Here is a 23,121-nt window from a genome sequence, read left to right as displayed (position 1 = left end):
CCTGGCAACATCCTTGTAAATCTTTTCTGAACCCTTTCAAGTTTCCCAACATCTTTCTGATAGGAAGGAGACCAGAATTGTAAGCAATATTCCAACAGTGGCCTAACCAATGTCCTGTACAGCTGCACATGACCTCCCAACTCCTGTACTCAATACTCTGTTCAATAAAGGAAAGCATCCCAAACTCCTTCTTCTCTATCCTATCTACCTGCGATTCCACTTTCAAGGAGCTATGAACCTGCACTCCAAGGTCTCTTTGTTCAGCAACACTCCCTAGTATCCTACTATTAAATGTATAAGACCTGCTAAGATTTGCTTTCCCAAAATGCAGCACATTGCATTAAATTAAACCTTGCATCTGAATTAAACTCCACGTGGCACTTCTCAGCCCATTGGCCCATGTGGTCCAGATCCTGTTGTAATCTGAGGTAACCCTCTTCGCTGTCCACTACACCTCTAATTTTGGTGTCATCTGCAAACTTACTAACCATACCTCTTATGGTCATATCCAAATCATTTATGAAAATGACAAAAAGTAGAGGACCCAGCACTAATCCTTGTGGCAATCCACTGGTCACAATATCTCAGCAAGAGGCCCAGCAATCACTTCTCCAGCTTCCCACAGAGTTCTAGGATACACCTGATTAGGTCCCGGGGATTTATCCACCTTTACCTGTTTCAAGACATCCAGAACTTCCTCCTCTATAATCTGGACATTTTGCAAAATGTCACCATCTATTTCCCTACAGTCTATATCTTCCATATCCTTTTCCACAGTCAAAAGCTTAATTTAACAGGTAGCTTTTAAAAAATGTCACAAAGAAGGAAAAGGAGAAAGATAGACTGAGAGGTTTAGGGAGAGAATTTGAATGGCCATGGAGAAGTAATTAATTATTGTCTTTAGCCTCTTTTGATTCTACAACCTTGAGTTCTGTGTATTTCTTCAACTCTGGCTTCGTTTATATCCAAGATTTTCTTTGGCTTATCTTTGACAATTGAAACTCTAGAATTTTCTGCCTAAACCTCTCAGCCTGTCCATCCACTTTCCACCTTGAGGTCATTCCTTAAAACTTAGTTAATTGACTGAGCATTTGATCACCAATCCTAATATGTTTCTCTCCAGTTTGGTGTCAATTTCTGTGATACAACAATAACTTGCATTTATGTCGTATCCTTCATATTATTTTAATTTCCCAAATCGCTCACAGGAATGTGATCAAATAATACCTTTGTGAAGTACCTAGGGACATTTCTTTCCAATAGGAGATATATAACTACAAGTTAGTATCTTCCAGTGAAGTGCAGTGATATAATTTCTTGTAGCAGGTGATCAAGAGTATGTTTTGCTGGCTGTGATGTCTTTGGAGGCCATGAGATATGGCAAAAAGCCATGCATATAGTGTAGATTGTCTGGATGTGTCTGAGTACAGGTGATCATTCAGAAAACCGTTGCCAAACTCATTACTGAATTGGAATTGAGAAACGCGATCAAAGCATCTGTACGCTGAACCACTGGCAACGGTTCATTTTTTGTCGTACGTATGTATTAATTTGCAATGACTGTTCCAGTCATCGCTTTATTTCAGATTGTTAAAAACTACGTGTCCCAACATACAGCGCGCTTGGCAATTCGTGCCTGTGGTCTGTTTGGGGTACCGTCTCAGACCGTCTGTGGTGGAAGGGGCTTTGCAGCTCGGAAACCGGCTCTGCCATCCTCCAATAATCCTTCAGCACCAGAGCCTGGACTGAGGAACTGCCAACGTGAGCAATGCGTCGCTGATCAAACGCACTTTGCACATAGGCTGTGCACCTTGTGGGAGGGGAAGAAAATCCGTCTGATGGAGAGGTAAGAGTCACAGCTCGGAACCCCAACTCCAAAAATAAGGGCAGAATGTCAAATTGGGAACAGGACTCGGCGAGTATTATTTTGCATCGGAAGGGATTTTTGGGGGATGATGCCTGAAGACCATCTCTGGCGAGTTGACTGATTATTTACGCAAGGTCCAGTGTGACCCAGAAAATCGAGCATCGTTTGATAGCAAGAAACTAATTTTTTTCCCGCGGAATAAGGGTAAGATTTTCAGCACGAGCAATGTTGCCAGCTCAGGAGGCGGCTAAAATTTACCACACCAATTACGTGAGGAACTCAAGGGCGATCGGCGTACTCTGGGCTATTTTCACCATTTGTTTCGCGATAGTGAACGTGGTGTGCTTTATCCAGCCTTACTGGATCGGAGATGGGGTGGACACCCCACAAGCCGGCTACTTTGGGCTTTTCCATTACTGCATCGGCAACGGGCTTTCCCGGGAGCTGACCTGTCGCGGCAGCTTCACTGACTTCGCCACCATTGCGTCCGGAGCTTTCAAAGCCGCCTCTTTCTTCATCGCGATGTCCATGGCGCTCATCATGGGCTGCATCGCCTGCTTTGTCCTCTTCTTCTTCTGTAACACGGCCACCGTCTACAAAATCTGCGGCTGGGTGCAACTTGCATCTGGTAAGTCAACGTGGGGAGAGCACATATTCCCTCCCCACCCCCCCACCTACCGCCCACTCCTTAAAATAAACAGCATGTCGACGTATTTTTTTAAGTATCAACTTTGTCCGTCAACCGCACCTCTCTACAGGGAGAGCAGAACGATCCTCTCGAAGTCAATGATTGTGTAGTCAGTGTCTGCCTGAGCTAATCTCTGCAGGTCAGATTTTGATGGTATCTGGTTCAGAGGTAGGTGAGGTGAGGGCTGTGTTCTGAGACCAGGCTGTCCACCTTCAACAGAAGAATCCGTTTGAAGTCAGGCAGGCAAAGCTCACCTCAGGGATCACGGGAATACGTGTTTAAAATAATAGTTGTCAAGGCATTTATCTATGTTATCCTGGAAAAGATAAATGTGTTTTTCGACGGTTAATATATATCACCTCGTCATTTGGAGTTGTCGGTCTCCCTCACCTTGTTAAACATCTATCACGCTTCATTGAAGCAACCAGTTAGGGACCAGTTAGATCTTTGCCCGCCTTGTTCATTTTGGGTTACTTGTTCTGAGTATTTGCAACGGAAATAATGGTGCTTGTTTAGTCATCGTCAAAGAGTCATACAGAACGGAAACAGACCTTCCAACCCAACTCACCCGCGCGGACATTAGATATACTGTACATTTTTGATCAGTTGAGTTGTTGCCCAGTTAGAATTTTCAGGATAAGATTCGGACAATCGCATGTAACTGCTGTGTAGTGGGAACCCATAAGTGCTAGACTTTCTGTGAGAACTTGATGTATATAAAGTTATAGCAGCGTTGGAAACCTGGCTGCAGTGTAGTGATGTGTGAAAAAGCTTCAAGCAGCAGAGTTGACTATAAATTAGTTACAGGTCCAGCCATTCCAGGAGCAGGTTTCCAAATAATGCATTAGATTGGGAAATGATTCGATTTCAAGCTAATGTTCAAGCCTTTCACCTTTGCTTTTTGAAATGTATTCCTATAGCTCAACTGTCCAAGAATAATGTAATCCGAATGGAAAGCGAAAATGTACATTACACGATAACTCGTTAGCACTAGATTTTCAATGGAACGGTTGGTATTGGAATTTAAATGTGTGCTTTAATTCATTGCCATAGTTTTATATACTAACTTCACTTTGTTTTGGGGACAGATATTGAAAGAAATAATCCGCTATCTAATTCAATTTACACGTGTTTTTTTTAAAAAAAATTGAAATCTACAAGTAACATTATCTCAACTCGTGATTTGTGAAATAAACACGGAAAATGTTGCCAATTCTCAGTCAGCTCGGGAGGCAACAATTCCGAGAGATACCAAGTGACAATTTTGTCAGACATCAGAACGTTTGACGAATGATCCTCAACCTAAAGCATTAACTTCGTTTCTCATTCCGTGTATGCCGCCAGACCTCAGAAGTATTTGCATCATTTCCATTTTTATTTCAAATTTCTGGTATCCGCGGTACATTACTCGTGTATTGGTGAACCTTGTTTGGAGATTACTAAATGCCAACAGGCCCCTATTTAGTCCGTGATACCACGTGCCCAATACGATCACACAACACTTTTGAAAAGTATCTTGTATTTACTTGCTGGAGGGTACAAAGTCACATCTCACGCTTATTCTTGTGTGTGATGATAATAAGTAAAAGGTTCATAGATATTAGCAAATATTGTATTCCCATGTCTACATTATAGGATTGTGGTTGCCTTATGGTGACAGTGAAGGTTAAAGTACACTGGGCAAAGTGTGTGTTAGAAATAAATTAATATAATTCTAGGGTAAATACTGATGTAATCAAAAATCTACCTGAATTAAATGTTGCTACATTTATTATCACAAATATGTTACTTGGTATGAATGTATAGACATAGTTTTATTTTATCCAATATTTTGTTCTTCAATATGCCAGATATTTACTGAATGCTTGTCCTGTTTATTTCTTTGTAAGGTTGTCAGCATTCTTGTAACAAAAGGAATTCTAATCATTGTAATAATGCAATGAAAATTAAATCAAAATATACATGCTATTGCAAGTGATTTTTGTTTCGATTAACTTTAAGGAACTTTTTTAACCTAATCTAACTTCTGTGTCAATTAATTTATTATCATCAGTTTCAACCACATGAAACAGTTACATTAGGAAAAATGTACTGTGCAAGACTATAAAAAGCATTATATTGCATATGAAATAAAAAGCAGGGATAAATTCTCATTGTTTCTGTTGACTCAAAAGGACATTGTTTTATAGATTGATCCTGAAAATGCAATCAAGCATGTCTCTTCTGAATAATGTGGAGCAATGTATTTTTGTTTCATCTTTATAACAGACACCACTCAGTATTATCTTGTGTATGGGAGGCATTATATGAATGAGACTAAAGCTTAGTTGATTGCCTTTGTTTCAACTGCAGTCTGCTTTGATTGATCCTGTTTACAGGTTGCAGGTGATTTATATTAAATATGTAAAGATATACAAGAAAGCAGCTAGGTCAGATTAATGTCGGAGGCAATGAGATCACTTCAGCAGCATTCACTAACTAATAGCAAAATCTTTCAAATTAATGTCTTGTAGAAAATTAAAGTCATGTTGCTGTTTGGAATTTTAACCAATGTAATTGTGTGATTCTTTTAATATTACTATTTGAATTTGGCAATAACATCATTATATTTAATAAAATAAATCTTACACGTTTTTGCAGCACAAATATTTAGATAACTTGTCCATTAAAATAAAAATTGAAGGCTTTGGGCTTGGTTATCTAGGATTTTTAAAACCTCCATTTTGCAAGATACTTTGTCCAGAAGTCCTTCCACCAAGCAGAAGCCAGATATCTTTTATGTAGTTTAATACGAACATCAGGAATGGAAGTTGCTGATGGAAGGAGGTGAATGCTCAATCAATCACTCAGGCATATCAGGAGTCAAAAGACAGGTTAACCCCACAATGTCTCATCAATCACCAAGCCATTTAGTTAATCATCAGAAGTGCCATGGAGTATTGTGAAACTAACTGACTCTGTCACCAGATGTCTGTCACAGAGTAAGTTCCGATCTCTCACTCATGTAAGTGGGTTTTCAAGGTCTCAAAAGTATCAGTCACCTAGTTTGAGAGTAAATTAGTCTTCACTCGTCTCTTTCATTCTTTGAGAGCCTTTGCAGATGGTTTTGAAGATACCGGCTGTTGCATTGTGCGCTGCAACTGATTAAGTCATCCATACCTGATTGCATAGAGATTTACTGTTGTACATTTTCTATCAGCTACTGAGAGCTGCTCATGACAACCTCAACAATATTATAACAGTCTTCTACTCCTGTGTTGACTTTTGTATGAAGATAGGCTGAATACCAAACCAATAACCAGTTTGCACTTAAACAGCATAAAATATAACAGAATGTCATCCCTGATGAAAGGCTTATGCCCAAAATGTGAACTCTCCTGCTCCTCAGATGCTGTCTGACCTGCTGTGCTTTTCCAGTGCCACACTTTTGACTTGAAAATGGCAAAGCTGATTGACTCTATACATAAGGGAGACACATTTGTTGTCTCCAGAACTTTTAGAAAATATAAATAAGTTATAGGGATAATTCTGTATGTTTCTGGAGAAAGAGCAGATTGAGATCAAAGTCTCTCACCTTAAAGAGGCTACATTTTGATGACATGAGGAGAAAAACAAGAGATCCAGTCATAATGCAATATCAGAAAGGAATGAGATTGCAAATTAATCAATTACTGGGGAAATGTTGAGGAGGAGGGAAATTGACTTGACCAACAAATGAAGTGATGTGGCAAATAAAGGGGTAAAAGAGACTTTCTTAAATGTAAAACTAATGGGAGCCATAGAGTCATAGAGATGTACAACATGGAAACATAACCTTCAGTCCAACTCATTCATGCTGACAAGTTAATCCTAACCTAATCTACTCCCATTTGCCAGCACTTGGCCCATATCCTTCCAAACCCTTCCTATCCAGATGCCTTTTAAATGCTGTAATTTTACCAGTTTCTCCCACTTCCTCTGGCAGCTCATTTCATACACATACCACCCTCTGTGTGAAAACATTGCCCCTTAGGTCCCTTTTATGTCTTTCCCCTCTCACTCTAAACCTATGCCCTCTAGTTCTGGACTCCCCCACCCCAGGGAAAAGACCTTGTCTATTTATCCTAACCATGCCCCTCATGATTTTGTAAACCTCTATAAGGTCACCCCTCAGCCTCCGATGCACCAGAGAAAACAGCCCCAGCTTATTCAACCTCTCCCTATAGTATAAATTGTCCAACTCTGGCAATATCTTTGGAAATCTTTTCTGAACCCTTTTAGGTTTCACAACATAGGAAGGAGACCAGAATTGCATGCAATATTCCAAAAGTGGCCTGATTAATGTCCTGTGCAGCCACAACATGACCTCCCAACTCCTAACCTCAGTGCTCTGAACAATAAAGCTTAGAGTACAAGATAAATATAATGATAAAGTAAAGCAATTAGCAAACTGATCAGTAGTGAGAAAATAGAAAACAATGTCAAAATCATGGGAAAAGTATGAATAATTTTAAGCCTGAAAAATGTTTGAAATATATTTTCATTGGTGATAGGTTGTCAAGGAAATAGGTCAATTAATTAATCAGAGTTCTGACATGGTTGCAGCCCAGCTGAGGAGGAGTGTTTGCGATTTATTGACAGATGTCTGTGCTGCTTACAGCCTCCAGTAGAACAACTGACTTAGCTGGGGACGTGGAAATTTATTGTGGCAACTTGCCATAATGTAGGTGAGGCAAGTGCCAAGAAGGAGCTAAATTTAAAAAAAAATAACTCTTGCCACTTTCACTAGAAGCCAGCTGAACCAAAGCTTTTGGAAGCAAGTCTTTAAATTTTAAGTTCTTCTAAAATAATTAGCATTGCAGGATTCCAGGCTGATTGGCTTCCCTCTCAACTAAACATAAACATCTCAAGTCTTTTGTTAAGGGCACAAACAAGCATTTTGAAAAAGGAAGAGGATTTTTAAAAAAATTTCATGGTGAAAATAAATCCTTTTCTAACGAGAAAACCAAGAGAAGAAATCTTGCATAAACAACTGCTAGTTTTATTTGGTCTCACATACTGTTGATATTATAAACTGTGAAGGTTGACTCTCACTTGAAGTATGTCTCTTTAAAATATTAGTACTGCTGTAACCCTATAGCTTGGGCAATTTGTCAAATGATTTGCTTACGAGCACTTGTAATAGCTCAAGCAGAAAATTGTTGGCTGCGGGCTACCGTTGGTGTTGATTACTCACAGTGTTGGTATCTATTGAAATAAACCTCCAAACTGAAAAGAAGAATAATACACCTCTAGTTTATGATGGCTGGAGTCGGCAGTGTTTGTCAATAAGGTTGCATTGTTTATTATGAAAAATCATTCCCCAATTAGAGCCACCATCCTGGAGGAGGATGAGAGTGAAGTTTCAGGAGTTAGACATTTATATTGTTATAAAGCGGAGGTTGATCCGAGAACTAAAACCAAACACCCAAAGAGGAGCAATCATCCTGTAATCTATAAAAGGTGTGTGAAATATGGTGTTACCTGCTTTTCAGCAACTTCTAATAGTTAAATACAATTAACCCCTGATACTTTGAAATCAACAAGCAACATTTTATTTATCTTGTGATGATGCTGCTCTTTTGTCCTCGTTTTTTTTTCAGAGGGGTCATAAAGACACAGGTTCTGATGTGTCTGGTATGGATGGGTTTTAGAGCCAATTTGATTTTAGCTAACAGGCTTTCAAGTTAAAAAAAAACGAATGCTTTTACAATGAAAGGGGAGTAGCCAGCTTAGCCTTTCTTTGGTTTGGTTTGGTTTTAGCAGTTGGTTGTTCAGAGCTGCTGGTCAGTTTAAGCTAGGGAATCAAAAGAAATAGCTATAGTGGAAAAAGGTTCCATGCAAAATCTCTCTGCCATCTCTCTCTCCTGTAAGACTGTGTGTTTGATTTTACCTTTTTTTCCAAGGGGTGTTTATGGAGATTTTTGCAGGAATTTGGAACAGCATCATTAAGTTGGGATAATTTGTTGGGTTTTCGGATAGGTTGTTATTCTATATTCTGTTCTCTTTTGTTTGTGTTTCGTTTGTTACTCTTGCAAATAAATTCTGTTTTGTTTAAAACTAAGTGGTTGGGCCAGCTGCATCACTCCTGGAATATCCACCATACCCCTGCTTAAAACAGCTAGAGATGTTAGGGTCTGGGCTACTTTCTTGAAATGTTTTGAGGCCGTCTGGCCTGGTCCAAACAATCTAACTCCAACAGTGAACAAATTAACAAAACTCTTAACAGACCAATTAAAACCCTTCTAACTACTAACTATTCCAGAATAAAGCAAGATTCTAATGGTATGCTGTTCCAATAAATACAATTCAACTTGTAAAAGAAATTTAGTGTCTCGAAATAACAGTCAGGTTAGGTGTCTTCTTGAATGTTCAGTGCATTGTCCATCGATTCTTCTGTCAGGAATGCCTTCCCCATCATTGATACTGTTGTTATTCACATGGTGCATTCTCTAAGACATAGAGGAGGCTGAGAGAGCCAAGGATTCTCTCTTGAGAGCTGAGGGCTATTAGCTCTGGTGGATGCAATTTTCTCTGGGATCTTTGTCCAATTACCCCCCTTCTTTTATACACTGATGATCTATCAATATTTCTTATAATGGGATTGGTCCTATGTGGTCAAAACTCTTAGACTTAAATTTAATAGGTTATTGGTATCTAAATGCCTGTCTCAAATTGATTGACTAAATTCAAAAGCCTTATGTCTTGATAAAAACTACTGCTTGGCCCGCTAACTGGCCTTTTGATGCAAATGTTACAGTTCGGGCTTTCTGTGTACTTGCAAGCTTTCAAGCTGCTACTCACAGACATCCGTTTTAAATCTCTCATTACCAAAAAGGCACCATCTTTTAAGGGGACAAAACAATGGTTTCCCCCCCCCCCCCAGCATTTAAAATTTTACAATTTTACAAACACCAAATTCCAACTTCTTGCTACCCAATCTACAATCATTTTACCGAATTTAGCAACGATATGTTACGCAAATTTTAAGGAAGAAGTATTTGTTTTTATTTCCAAGAGCACTTTGTTTTTAGAAAGGGAAATTATAAGAAGTGAGTCAAATAGAATATTTTACAGAAAAATTCTCAAGGAATAAACTGCCAGGGCATGCCATTGAACCATAGAGAATATGAATAAGAATAGGCATCTGAAGCATTTCTGAAGACAGTGGAACTGAACAGGTTTTGTGAGAAAGTACATAGGTAGTGATGAGATGTCAACATCAGAGCCCAGTTTAGTCAAAAGGCATTTTCTGATTTATAATAAATGTTAATGTTTTTAAGTCTGTGGAGGAAGAAGTGTTTGCTAGAATATGGACATGTTTAAAAGGAGAAACAGTAATTTCTATGACAAGGCAAAAAGATTGAACTTGGCACTTAGAATTTTGAAGCTGGGAGTAATCTTGGTTAGAAATTTGATTTTGGACCTTGTGTGTAATGAAGGTTATCAGAGAACACCTTGAAAGAACACCTCCTTTTGCCTCTTAGTTTTTCACTTGTTATTTAGAAATGCGTGATTTATAAGTAAATGACCTTCCTTTGGGACTTGATAATTAAATATCAGATCATTTCTAAATCATTAAATTTGTTAAAAAGTGAAATGTTGTTCAATATTCGCATCAGAAATAATGAAGCTAACATAATAAATTGTGGCCTATCTTAATCCTATGTCTGTAACATTTTAAAGAAACATGGGTTTGTGGGAGCGTTGATACTTGTCATTGCAGAAACTAACAGCTAAAATATCTATTTACCTATTCATTATGTAAAGATTATGTGACTTTGCACTGCTTCTATTCATTACATATTCTAACCACTTCCTCTTGACATTCAGTTACATTACCAAATACTGTGGTTGAAAGACCCAGGTCCAAAATTCTGTGGCAATTAATTCACCTCCTGGCTCCACAAAGCCTATCTATCAAGGCATGAGTCAGGGTTGTGATGGCATATTTTTGAACATGTCTGAATGGGTCCAAATGCAAAATATTTAAAAGCTTGGCATCATCTAGGACAAAGCAGCCCACTTTATTGATGTTCCATCCATCAACTTAAACATTATTTTCCTCCAACACTGGCACACATGACAATGGTGTACACAATTTATAACAAATACTCACCAAGCCTTCTTGAACCACACCTCCAAACTTTCAGTCATGATCACATATAAGGGGAAGGGCAGCATATGCATGCACTTCTCCACTTGCAAGTTCCTACATACTTCACCCAGCTGAGCCATACCAACCGAACTTGGAAATGTATCGTCATGTCTTCATCATTGCTGAGTCAAAATCCAAAACCCCCTTCCTAACAGTACTGTGGGAGTAACTTCACTAAACAGATAGTAATGATTTCAGAAAGCAGCTCACTGCTACTTTCTTAAGGGCAATAAATTTTGTCTGCCAGTGATGCTTGTTTCCCATAACTGAAGAAAGAGAAATACACTGTGTTGTTGGTCTTCACTGCCATTAATTTTTCAAATACTGGTTTCTTGCTTACAATAACATTATCAAATGCCAGTCCATAATTTGTTGTTAGTTTTCCTGGAATGTCAGACATTATTTTCTTTCTCCAGTGTAGGTATGCCAATCCTTATTTATTTATGTGATGACTTCAACCTTTGTAGATTGTCCATACTTCACTTTGTTTCCAATAAAAAAAATCTTGATATCTCTCAAGAGTTTCTTCTAAGATTCCTTTATGCAACCTTCACTGTCTTTTCTTTATCTTCCATTGCTTTATATCTCTCCCAGTCTCATGAAAGTACACTATTCTTCACCTTTTGGTGAAGTATTTTACTTTTATGCTGTCTTTCACTTCTGTTGTCAACCAAAGATGTTTTAATTGATCAGTGGATCACTTTTCCCCTTAGGGATGTATATACTGGTCCTGTGTTAAGCTAAGTTATGCTTTGAATATCTCTAATAGTTCATGTGTCATTTTACTCAATAACAATTTTGACCACTTTTTGTTATCATTCTTTAGGCAGAATCTTACTTGTCGCACTGAATGGGTTTAATTGGAAAAAGATAGGATGGAGGGCATTGGGTCGGTTTGTTGATGTGTTCCCACCTCTGGGTGATCATGTCAGAAACATGATAGAAGTGGCAAGGACTATCTTCTCAGTAGCAGTAAGCAACCAGTTGAATATGTAATTTCCACTTGTGGGAAAATTGAGTACAGTTCTGGGATATTATTGTTGGCAGACAAGCCCTCCACTGAAGTCAAAACCCAACAGGTACCTAGTAGTGACTTGCTGGAAGTTGAGGTGACCTTTACTTACACCTGGGAGAAAGTGAGGACTGCAGATCAGAGCTGAAAATGTGTTGCTGGAGAAACGCAGCAGGTCAGGCAGCATCCAAGGAGCAGGAGAGTTGACGTTTCAGGCATGAGCCCTTCTTCAGGAATGAGGAAAGTGTGTCCAGCAGGCTAAGATAAAAGGTAGGGAGGAGGGACTTTGGGGAGGGGCATTGGAAATACGATAGGTGGAAGGAGGTCAAGGTGAGGGTGATAGGCCAGAGTGGGGGTGGGGGCGGAGAGGTCAGGAAGAAGACTGCAGGTTAGGAAGGCGGTGCTGAGTTCAAGGGATTTGACTGAGACAAGGTGGGGGGAGGGGAAATGAGGAAAGTGGAGAAATCTAGATTCATCCCTTGTGGTTGGAGGGTTCCTAGGCGGAAGATGAGGCACTCTTCCTCCAGCTGTCGTGTTGCTATGGTCTGGCGATGGAGGAGTCCAAGGACCTGCATGTCCTTGGTGGAGTGGGAGGGGGAGTTGAGCTATGGGGTGGTTGGGTTAGTTGGTCCGGGTGTCCCAGAGGTGTTCCCTGAAACATTCCGCAAGTAGGCGGCCTGTCTCCCCAATTAGAGGAGGCCACAACTGTACTGGCACTGCAAATATCAACGGGCAACATCTGCAGCCACAGGTCATCATTGTGGAGAATTTTCCCTTCCACATTGATGCCACTGCAGTTGAAGCCAGTTTACTTTTAAAAACATAAACAGCTTCAAAGATGGAGGTGCCCTCATGGGGCAGTTCCTACAAAGCGACACACACCTCTGCTAATGTTGTAGGCTCTCTGATTAAACCTGAAGCCTCAAGAACATGAAGCCTGTCATCCTTAATTCAGTTGGAAAGTTGACTCCTGTAAGAGTGCATCAGCAGGCAACTGCCAGTAAATGAATGCAGGATAAAGTAAATAAGATCTAAATGGAGTTAATCTTCATTCACATTTTAGGAATACTTCATAGAAAGCTAGAACAGAAGAAACTGAAAATTGCAAATTTATGATTAAAAAATTGAGTGAACTGTAACTTAATTTGAAAAATTGAGACATGAAAGAAATCACTTCTTTCCTCCAGAGGACTGTGGTAGCTCAGTCATTGAGTAAAAACATAGTTTCATAGATTTCTAGATATTAAAGACATTAAGGGATGTGGAGATAGTGCAGAAAATGGCATATATGTAGCAGATCAGTCATGATCTGGTTGAATGGCAGAGAGTGCTCAAGGAACCAAATCAAATACTCTGCCACAGAAAGTGGTTGAGGCCAAAACATTGACAGTTTTCAAGAAGGAGTTAGATACAATTCTTAAGGCTAAAGGGGTCAAAGGTTATGTGAGGAAAGTGGGAGCAGCATACTGTGTTGGACGATCAACTGTAATCATATTGAATGGTGGAGCAGGCTTTGAAGGGCTGAATGGTCTACTCCTGCACCTATTTTCTATGTCACTAAGTACTGCTGCTCTCATTGACTATGACCACTTTTCATTCATTGAGTTAGAATAAGCATTATTAAAACTTCGAATCTTCCAGCTTTGTGTCTCCTTTTCAAACTTAGCTTTGAATTTGATTGTATTATGATAACTGTTCAGTTACTGTTAGATTATTAAGAGTGTGTAGCTCATTGCTAAATTTAATATTGTATGGCCTTTCATTAGGTTCAGAGGTTATTGCTCAGAAAAATATTGTGAATGCACTCAAGAAATTTACCAGTTGTCTGTTTTGAGCTATTCTGTTTTTAATCTAAATGAAAATTCAAGATTTCCTTTAAACAACTATGCTTTTACTGCAAGTTTGCCTAATCTCTGGATTAATATAGCACACTACTTTAAAATAACCTTACAGAAGGAAAAATAAAGTCTTAGTTTTGTGACTGCAAAAGCAACCTGTTTTTGTCCATTTTGTTGAATGTTGTCAACAGCGTGCTACTTCTGATGTTGCAACTGAAACCGTGCGCCACTTTCACATTCTTGTTTTTTCTGCTTTCCATTGAATTACAATTCAGATTCTAAATTCCAGCAGAGAGCATGTGGAACACGTGTAATTTAGCAGTGGGGGGAGCTTTTCATTGGTGAAACACGCCATTAGCCAAGAATGGTATTTCCACAGGCAGGCTATTAAAGTGCCAACTGTTCAAACAGGGAGACTGCATATCACTGCTGGGATGCTGTAGTGCTTTAGAGTAGTATATTATTGCAAGAGACGTCTGACTGTCGAAGCTGACTTGTTCCACTCATCAGCAATGCCTTTCTGCAAGTTCTCCTCCAGAGCATTAAGGCAAGGCAAGAGCTGCTTCTTCTCAAAAATTACATTAGAAGGTCCTCTTGCCTGCCCAAGGTAGCCTGGATGGAGGTGGCAGAAGATTGAGCCACCACAGAATGAACAGAACAGCCTGGGTCCCGTGCAGGAGAAGGATGAACAACTTTCTCTGATCTACGTTGCTGAGTGCCAGTGTCACTTTCCAACAGGAGCCTCTCATGGGGTCATTAAGTATGAAAATGTGCAAGTTGGCAGTTATGCCAGAAGATGAATGCACGACCGACCTTAGTGTCCCAAGACAATTGAGGTCTGAAGTTCTGAAAGTTTGCCTTTTGTGTGAATTCAATGTTTGAATAACAGGGCTTTATGTGTGATTGCGATTCATGCAGAAAAGCAGCAAGATGTCATTTGACATGCACAACAAGCAGATCTACAACATGCAGAGAGGACACGGACTACTGGAGTGCCCAACCGTAGGCTCCTCACATTTGCTAAGATAGAATTGCTGGTGATGTCTGAAGGAGGACATGATCTTTGTGGCAGACGGTGAGGCATCCAGGAATAAAAAGAAAAAGGAAACCATTCTGTGAGTGGCAGACGAGCACACATGATGCATGTGGTAAAATGTGAAGTGCAAAAGGTATGATGATTTCTAACATTTTGTTCTCCACTATTGATTACCACCATCCAAGGACTGTGCCAGAGCTACATCAGAACCTGATGAGTCCGTCACTTGAGATGATGAAGCCAGTGCCCAAGACGGAATATTGTCATCTGCTTCATCACCCACCTCTAGCGGCTACACCCGCACAATCTGCAGAGGGTCCTTGTTTATATTCAGAAGCACACTATAGACACATAGTAGCTGAGAGGGGTGGGGTAGGATTAAACAGCTGGATCATCGAAATAATCAGAGGGCTATATGGGGGGGGGGGGGGGAGGCGGTGGGGGGCACGGTGGCACAGTGTTTAGCACTGCTGCCTCACATCACCAGAGACCAGGGTTCAATTCCCGCCTCGGGCAACTGTCTATGTGGAGTTTGCACATTCTCCCCGTGTCTGTGTGGGTTTCCTCTGGGTGCTCTGGTTTCCTCCCACAGTCCAAAGATGTGCAGGTCATGTGAATTGGCCATGCTAAATTGCCTCTAGTGTTAGGTGAAGGGGTAAATGTAGGGGAATGGGTCTGGGTGGGTTGTTCTTCGGAAGGTCGGTGTGGACTTGTTGGGCCGAAGGACCTGTTTCCACATTGTAAGTAATCTAATCTGTTGGACCCCTGCTGAGCACCATACAATTGATAAACCTTTAGCCTTGGCCTATTGAAGCCTGGGGACATTATGGTGGAAATTCCAGGGACTCTGTACAGCTTTGTGTGGGGTATGGAGGAGTCCATGCAGTCTATGGCTTTTGTCATATCTTAGGCATTTAAGCACATGGCTTCTTCCATGGAGGTCCAGGTCGAGATTTAAATATGGATGTGTTCTGACCTGTATTCCAAGGCTGTGGCCATAAGTTCCATGCAACAGTGGCTGGACAAAAGGATTGAAAGACATCTGAACATCCCTCAAGGACCCATGTCCTGCCAAGTGACAGAGTTGTTTTTGTGTACATAGGTGAAGGAGGAGCACATGCAAGTTTACCTGAAGCTTTACCTGAAGCTTATCCATCAAATCAGCAGCATCTCCTCATTCCTTTCACCTTCGATCTCAAAATCCTGAGTAGGCTAGACGAAGAGGAATCCCCCACACTCCAGAGTATGCCTGTCATGATCATCAATCAGGCATAAAACTGCCTCCACCTCAGGTGCTGATATTGAAAATGCCTTAGATATGGTGGAAAGGAAAGAAATCTTCTAAGAATATGAAGCAAAAGGTAGCACAGTGGTATTTTCATATAAATATATGCATAATATGATTCCTTTTCTACAATTGTTTGTGATCATTGAGAATTATTGTGGCCTGTCATAGTTGCAGATGTAACATTCATGGAATGCATCATGTTTCTCATTGTGTGATAACTGGAAAGGAGACAGGGACATAGACAGAAACACTGAATGATTTGTTACATTTTCATCCATTCTTCATTGATCATTCATGTGGATGATTACTTCTGTGATGGTCATTCTGTGAAATATGGCTTTCAGTGAAGTCTCAGCTGGCTACTGTCTACGAACCTTAAACTATATTTGTGTACTTAAATCTCAGTGGCTATGAATCAGATGCAAGTGCTTTGGGCAAGATAGACTGCTGCATGGATAGCCACATATCCCTGAAGTCTCTTTAGAATCAGCTGTCATACTGTTCTAGAGGATGCAGGCTAAGAATTAACTGTACAAGGGAAGATTGCATGGTCTGTATCCCAGGAAAGAGATGGAAGTCAGGTGATCGTCTGTTGCTAATGTAAGTGCATTATTGTTATGCAAATCTTGTGTAGATTAGGCACCCCTTGTCTGTCTCTCCATGGTGCTGGCCTTCATGAAGGATCAATTGAATTCATGGATTCCTCCTGATGCATCAAGTAAATCCCCTTCTATGAGGGGGCCTGGTTTTCCTCACATTCTTGATTTAGATTATCTGTTGGCGTTGCAGTGCAAAGATTACAACTCATCACACCTTCTGGTGTGCGTATTAAAGAGCCCTTCCAGACCCGTCAAGGCAGCAGCAGTGCATTTTAAGAATCCCACTCTATGCCTGACAGTGGCTCTGGTGAATGCATAAATTGGTAAACATTTGGATTAGGAGCAGAAGTATGCCATCTGGCCCCTTTGTTCATTGACTGATCTGACAGTGATCTCGACTCCACATTCCCTTGTTAGTCACATATCTCCCGATCTAAAGTATTCAATGAAGCTGCTGCTGCCAGTCTCTGAGGAGAAAATTTCAAAGACTCATGGTCCTCTGAGAGACAACATTTCTCCTAATCTCTACCAGAAATGGCAGACATTATTTTTAAACTATATCCCCTGGTTCTAGTCTCTCCCACAAAGAGAATTACCCTTTCAGCTTGTCAAGTCCCTTCAGGATCTGATATGTTTCAATAAGATCACCTCTCCATAAATTCCAACAGCCCAGCTGTCCAACATTTTGCTATAAGGTAAAGACCCCATCCCAGATATCAACAGAGTGAAATTTCTCTGAACTGCTTACAATGTGTTAACATCACTCCTTAAATAAGAAGATCAAAACTGTTTACAGTTTGAATGGCTTCACCAGAGCTACAACTTGAGCAAAACACTTGCAGTGCCTGAACACTAAACGTTTTGTGATTAATGTACAGGACACCCAGAATCCTTTGTGCCTCAGAGTGCTATGATCTTTCTCAATTTGAAAATACACAGCTTTTCAATGCTTCCCATAAAATTAGATAAGTTCACATTTTCCTGCATTACACTCCACCTGTCAAACTTTTGCCTACTCACTACTCATTTAACTTATATAATATCTTTGCAGACTCTTTATGTCCACCTTAAATGTACTTTCCTACCTATTTTTGTACCATTAGCAAATTTAGCAACCATGTCTTTGGTCCCTTTGTCCAAATTGATATAAATTATTATAATTAAATCTCCATTGATCCTCACAGTACAGCACTTCAACCTCACACCCTGCCAACCTGAAAATTACCAATAATACTCTCTGTTTCCTATTAACAAAACAAACATCTATTTCAATATGCTACTTCCAAGAGCATAAGCACTCCTCCAGGTCCAAGGATGCCTTATTGGTGTCATCAGTCATGTGGAGGGAGATTAGATCTTGTCATTCATTTGTTAATAATTCATTTGTCAATTTAAAAACCTCTGGGAGATGTGAGTTCTGTGACATATACATTGTGACAATTCCATCAGAAATGAGCATATACCTGCAATATTCTTCTCCTTCGGCCATGTACCAATTGTATGTTCACAGAGTGAAATCCTTCATGATTACAATTACAGTTGAGGATCCTAAAAAGCTTTTTATTGTCCATATGAATGTAGTTGTTGACACTTGCATTCACGTTTAACAAAGCAGTGACACTGGAGGTGGCCAAACATGTATCCTGGCTCCCTTTGTCAGTGGGGAAGTTGAAGAAATCCTTGGCACAAGAAAATAAGGCATCAATTACCTTCTTTATGCACCTATATGATGGCTCTGGCCATTGGAATGCCACTTATGTTACCCATCGTGTCCTGGAAGCCACTGCTGGCATTGAAATTGAGTGCCATTGGAACCTTGAGGACTAGCTGGCAGAGAGCTCAGATAAAAGTTAATGTCTACATATGTTAATGAATTATCTAACATATCTCAGGGTCCATTACCCTCAATATCCTCCAATTTCTCTGGATTTTCCCCTCAATTGGAACTAGTTTGTTCTTGTCTTCTGGAAGTGTTGTTGCACCAGTGCTCATATTCACTGATACCTTCACCTAGGATAGTCTTCTCCTCTAGTGTAACATGCTGTTGGCTTTGTGACCTTTTATTGGGCAGCAAGAATTCCCTTCTTCGCATTTTCTCCTCCTTTTCCTGAAATTGTAGGAAAATTGGGTGAATGAGACCTCGGTCTATGGCAATAATTAAACTGTGTGAAGAGGGTAGATATGCATTTAGGAGCATGGCTGTCCACATTTCTCATCATTTAACTAATTATTAGGGAGTCCCTTTAATTGACCAGTTCTGTGCAATGTGAACTCCACCAAGCCAAAATGACCCTGCTCCCACTGGGATCTGCAATCCTTACAAATAAACATGGAATTTCAGAAAACCACAAACAAAGGTGATCCTATACCTTCTACTCTCCCCTGACTTTCTCACACTTATCCCCACCACTCTTGGCCAACCCAACATAAATGTGTCTCTCTCCTTTGTTAACCATGGACCTTCCCACATTACCCCGGAATCTAACACTATTTTCCTGCACATGCAATCTCTACTGTTGTGCCTCCACTTGTGACTGTCCCAATCTCCAGGCTAACCCTGAACCCTCCTGTTATCCTCCTCAACGCATTTGTTCACTCCTTTGTCTAATTTAATGAGGCCTTTCAATACCTGACCGTGAACAGAGACTTGCCCACATACTGAGTACAACTTCCCTCCTTGGCTGTAGCTCTTCCTCTGCCATCCCATTCCATTCAAAGTGGAGGCGATGGCTTAGTGGTACTTTTGCTGGACTGTTAATCCAGTGAACCAGATAAAGTTCTGGGGACTCAAGTTTGAATCCTGTTGTGGCAGATGATGGAATTTGAATTCAATTAAAATCAGGAATCAAGAGTCTAATGATGACCATGAACCCATTGTTGATTGTTGGAAAAAACCATTTGGTTCACTAATGTCCTTTAGGGAAGGAAACTGCCATCCTTATCTGGTCTGGCCTGTATGTGACTCCCGACCCACAACAATGGGGTTGAGGCTTAACTCCCCTCTGGGCAATTAGGAATGGGCAATAAATGCTTGTCTAGTTAGTTATGTCCACATCCTGAATGAATAAAAAAGAACCCTGAACATCTAGCCATTGATAAAAGCAATTTAGGCCTTTTATATATATTTCAATCCCTACTTGACCCATCTACACCAACTCCCTTACATGACCACCAAACCCAGAGCACTAGGCCCTTCTCTCCACCACATCTCCATGCATCTGAACACTAACCTTTCAACACCCACTGCCTTATGCCATAAAGATCAACAGGGTAGCTACTTTTCTCACTCCATAAAACTGACTGGTGCATGCCACCTTTGAAGGATCATAAACCTAGGACCACAAGATTCCTGTGCATCGCTGACTTTATCTTCAAAGTAGCATTTTATTGAAAACTGTTTCATGGTGAAGAATATTCATGGCATATGCATGTATTTGAGGGCTGAACTCACCACAGACCAGCCTAATGTTTGACACACTGCAAAAGCATTGTCAACTTTATTGCTGGATCTTAACCCACCGTTGGGACATCAACAGTTCACATCTTACCTACTTAAATGACCCTGCATGCCCTGTTTCAAACTCTTGTTGGCTGCATAAAATTTCATACCCCTCCCTCTTAGTGGGCGGCACGGTGGCACAGTGGTTAGCACTGCTGCCTCACAGCGCCTGTAGACCCGGGTTCAATTCCCAACTCAGGCGACTGACTGTGTGGAGTTTGCACGTTCTCCCCGTGTCTGCGTGGGTTTCCTCCGGGTGCTCCGGTTTCCTCCCACAGTCACAAAGATGTGCGGGTCAGGTGAATTGGTCAAGCTAAATTGCCCGTAGTGTTAGGTAAGGGGTAAATGTAGGGGTATGGGTGGGTTGCGGGTCGGTGTGGGCTTGTTGGGCCGAAGGGCCTGTTTCCACACTGTAAGTCTAATCTAATCTAATCTCACCTCATGTGGTTTCCTCCTAAGATCAATCATAAAAAGACATATTTTAAAAAATATTTTCTGATTTTTTCAGACATTTCTTTTTAGCCTTTAGGTAGCCAAATCCTTCGTTTTGTAAAGTTTACTATTGGTTTCTCAAACCAAGTTAAATAGATGGATTATGGATGGTTTCTTGAACAAAGTATATTTCTACATACAAATAAGCAAATTACTGAGTACTTGCTCGGTTTGGAATATTCACAACAAAAGATGAAATTAATCACTTTTGCAACTGAGTATTTGCACATTACTGAGTTACTGAGTGTTATGTTACTGAGGATTGAAACTCTATTTCACATTAAAAACAAAGGAAACAGAACAATTTAATCTCCTGATCAATTGACACAATTTGATCTCCAATTGAAGACCTTACCTACAACTTTAAAAGACTGACCTTTACTTGACTAGTGAGAATGGTTCCATTTCCCACAACAGCCATCCTGTGGGTGCTCTGATTAAAAATATCAGTTCATGACCAAATTGTAGAACAAAGGTTCACATTGCACAAATAATGCCTCATACAACTTTCTGTTTAATCACTGGAGATTGTCAGTAAATGGTTTCTGAACAGCAGGACTAATCATTCATAGAATGTGCAGGATAAAATTCATTCCAGCTAAGGCTGGCTTGTCACAATACTTGCATCCTTGGAGTCTTATTTGGACAGAAACTCAGGTTTCAGAGGTTGGATAATGCAGAGAATCTACTATGCCATACTGCATTCATGACATTAAGTTGAAGAGAAATTTAATAAATGATAACTCAATGAAACAACTTTAATTTGGATGTGTGTACTTTCATCGGACAATTCTATGGGCACTAGAAAGCGAAAATAGCTAATAATACTACTTTGAACACATTTTATTATTTAATTGAGGGACACATGAACAGCTTTTGGTGCTGAATGTTGAAAGACAAGCTCAATAAAAATTGCCTTTTTTAAAACAAACTCATGGACTGCACCATGGTCTAATCTACAGGCTACCTGTCAATGTGGAAAGACTAAATGTAATTTATCAGCATGAATAAGTTTTGTATTCAGATATTGAAGATGCCAGATTCAGTGCCTGAATTCTGCTGAGTCACCAAGTTTTAGCTGATGGTGGAAGCAAAGATAAATTACTTCAGCCCTTTAGGATAAGACAGGAAAAAATTAAATACTGTACTGTTTCTGGTTGCTATTCAGAGTGGCATGTTGAAGATACCTCAGTCTATAGACTACAGCTGAGTCTTGAATAGTGTCCGTTATTAGGAGATGGTTTACCAATTATTATTGCCAACACTCACTTATCAATCATGACTCCTCAGTCAAAGTCAAGCCATAGATAATTAGTGCCAGAGATGGAACTGTTCCTCAGAGATGAGCTAGTTCCTACAGAATGAAATGGGAGGAAGAAAGTTAGTAAGAAAGAAAATTATTATATGGCAGTGCTAATTGACCTCCCATGATGTTGCTCAACGAAATTCTAAACAGAAGTTATGAAATCTAACTTTTATTCTTAAGCAGACTCCTTCAGTAAAATAACATTTTGATGTGGATGCATTTGAGTTAAAAATGCAAAATTGTAGGTCAATTTAAAGTAAGTTTTTTACAATTATTTAGCTTAGATTTTACTATAGAAATGATGGTAAAACTGTCAGTATTCAGGGTCATTACTCTTCTCAAGCTATCAACAACTAGAGTTCACCCATCTTCAGTTAAACACAGAAATGCAGAACTTGCTATCAGTGATAGTATACTATTTTAGACGATGCACCATTGAAATCTCCCCAAAATACATTTAATTAGAAATCATTGAATTGACAAGTACATCCACTTTTACTGATTAATTTCATTGCACAAACCCTTGTAAAATTACAACTCTACTCACTTCTAACAAATAATTTCATATCAGGTGGTATCAAATTTCCCCATCATAAAAAATGTACTTTTCAAATGTTTGTAATATTTAAGTTTTTGCATTGATAACACTTACTTGCCTCAATAATTAATTATGTTATCAAAACTATTTATTGAAATTTAAGGAATTTATTGTTTAATTTTTGGTTTACAGTCTGTGAGATTTCTTTCAATATGATTTGCTGCTTGATGGCCTCAGTAGTGCTGGATGCCTTAGGATCCCTTGACTTGGCACCAGATTGAAGCTGGCACCAGAAAGGGCAAATTCACTCCTCAGAATTAGCTAGATCTTTGTGGGCACCTTTCTTCAATGTTAGCAGTGAGTACCATTCCTTCATTGTCAACTGCAAAATCCAGCCCTTTGTATGTAATTCTGCATCCTAAAAATGTATGATGTTAGGTCAATTTGATACTCTAAATAACGAACTGCTGCTTTCATGTTAGAAGTGTTGGTACCTATTCAAGTACATAACTGCAGTAGGTGCAAGGAAGGTATTTATTTAAATTTGTTACCTAAATTGGTTGCAAAACTTATTGTCCTGGAACATTTGCTATATTCTTTCTGGGAAGCTCTTACTTTTTGAACTCTTTCAACAAGGATGTGTATCACATTTTTTTTTGCTTTTGCTTCAATTCTTGAAGACAGGATGTGAAAATACAGATCATCACTTTTACCCACAGAAAATAGGTTACAAGAACAACAATGTCAGCATCCTGACAAAAACAAAATCCATAAGTATACTA

At 39.8% G+C, this 23,121-nt stretch overlaps 1 protein-coding gene across 1 annotated transcript in view; it reads left to right on the top strand.

The window, feature by feature from the left end:
- The first annotated feature begins 2,092 nt into the window (after nt 1-2,092).
- The window catches only part of lhfpl3 (LHFPL tetraspan subfamily member 3), a 225,884-nt gene continuing 204,855 nt past the window's right edge, over nt 2,093-23,121 (top strand). Inside the window, exon 1 of the mRNA XM_060842550.1 lies at nt 2,093-2,495. Coding sequence (XP_060698533.1) covers nt 2,093-2,495 — 403 coding nt within the window. The remainder of the gene's footprint in view (nt 2,496-23,121) is intronic.

This window comes from Hemiscyllium ocellatum, chromosome 23 (assembly GCF_020745735.1).
Source record: "Hemiscyllium ocellatum isolate sHemOce1 chromosome 23, sHemOce1.pat.X.cur, whole genome shotgun sequence".
In the NCBI taxonomy this organism is placed as follows: domain Eukaryota; kingdom Metazoa; phylum Chordata; class Chondrichthyes; order Orectolobiformes; family Hemiscylliidae; genus Hemiscyllium; species Hemiscyllium ocellatum.
This window is presented reverse-complemented; position numbering and strand designations above follow the sequence as displayed.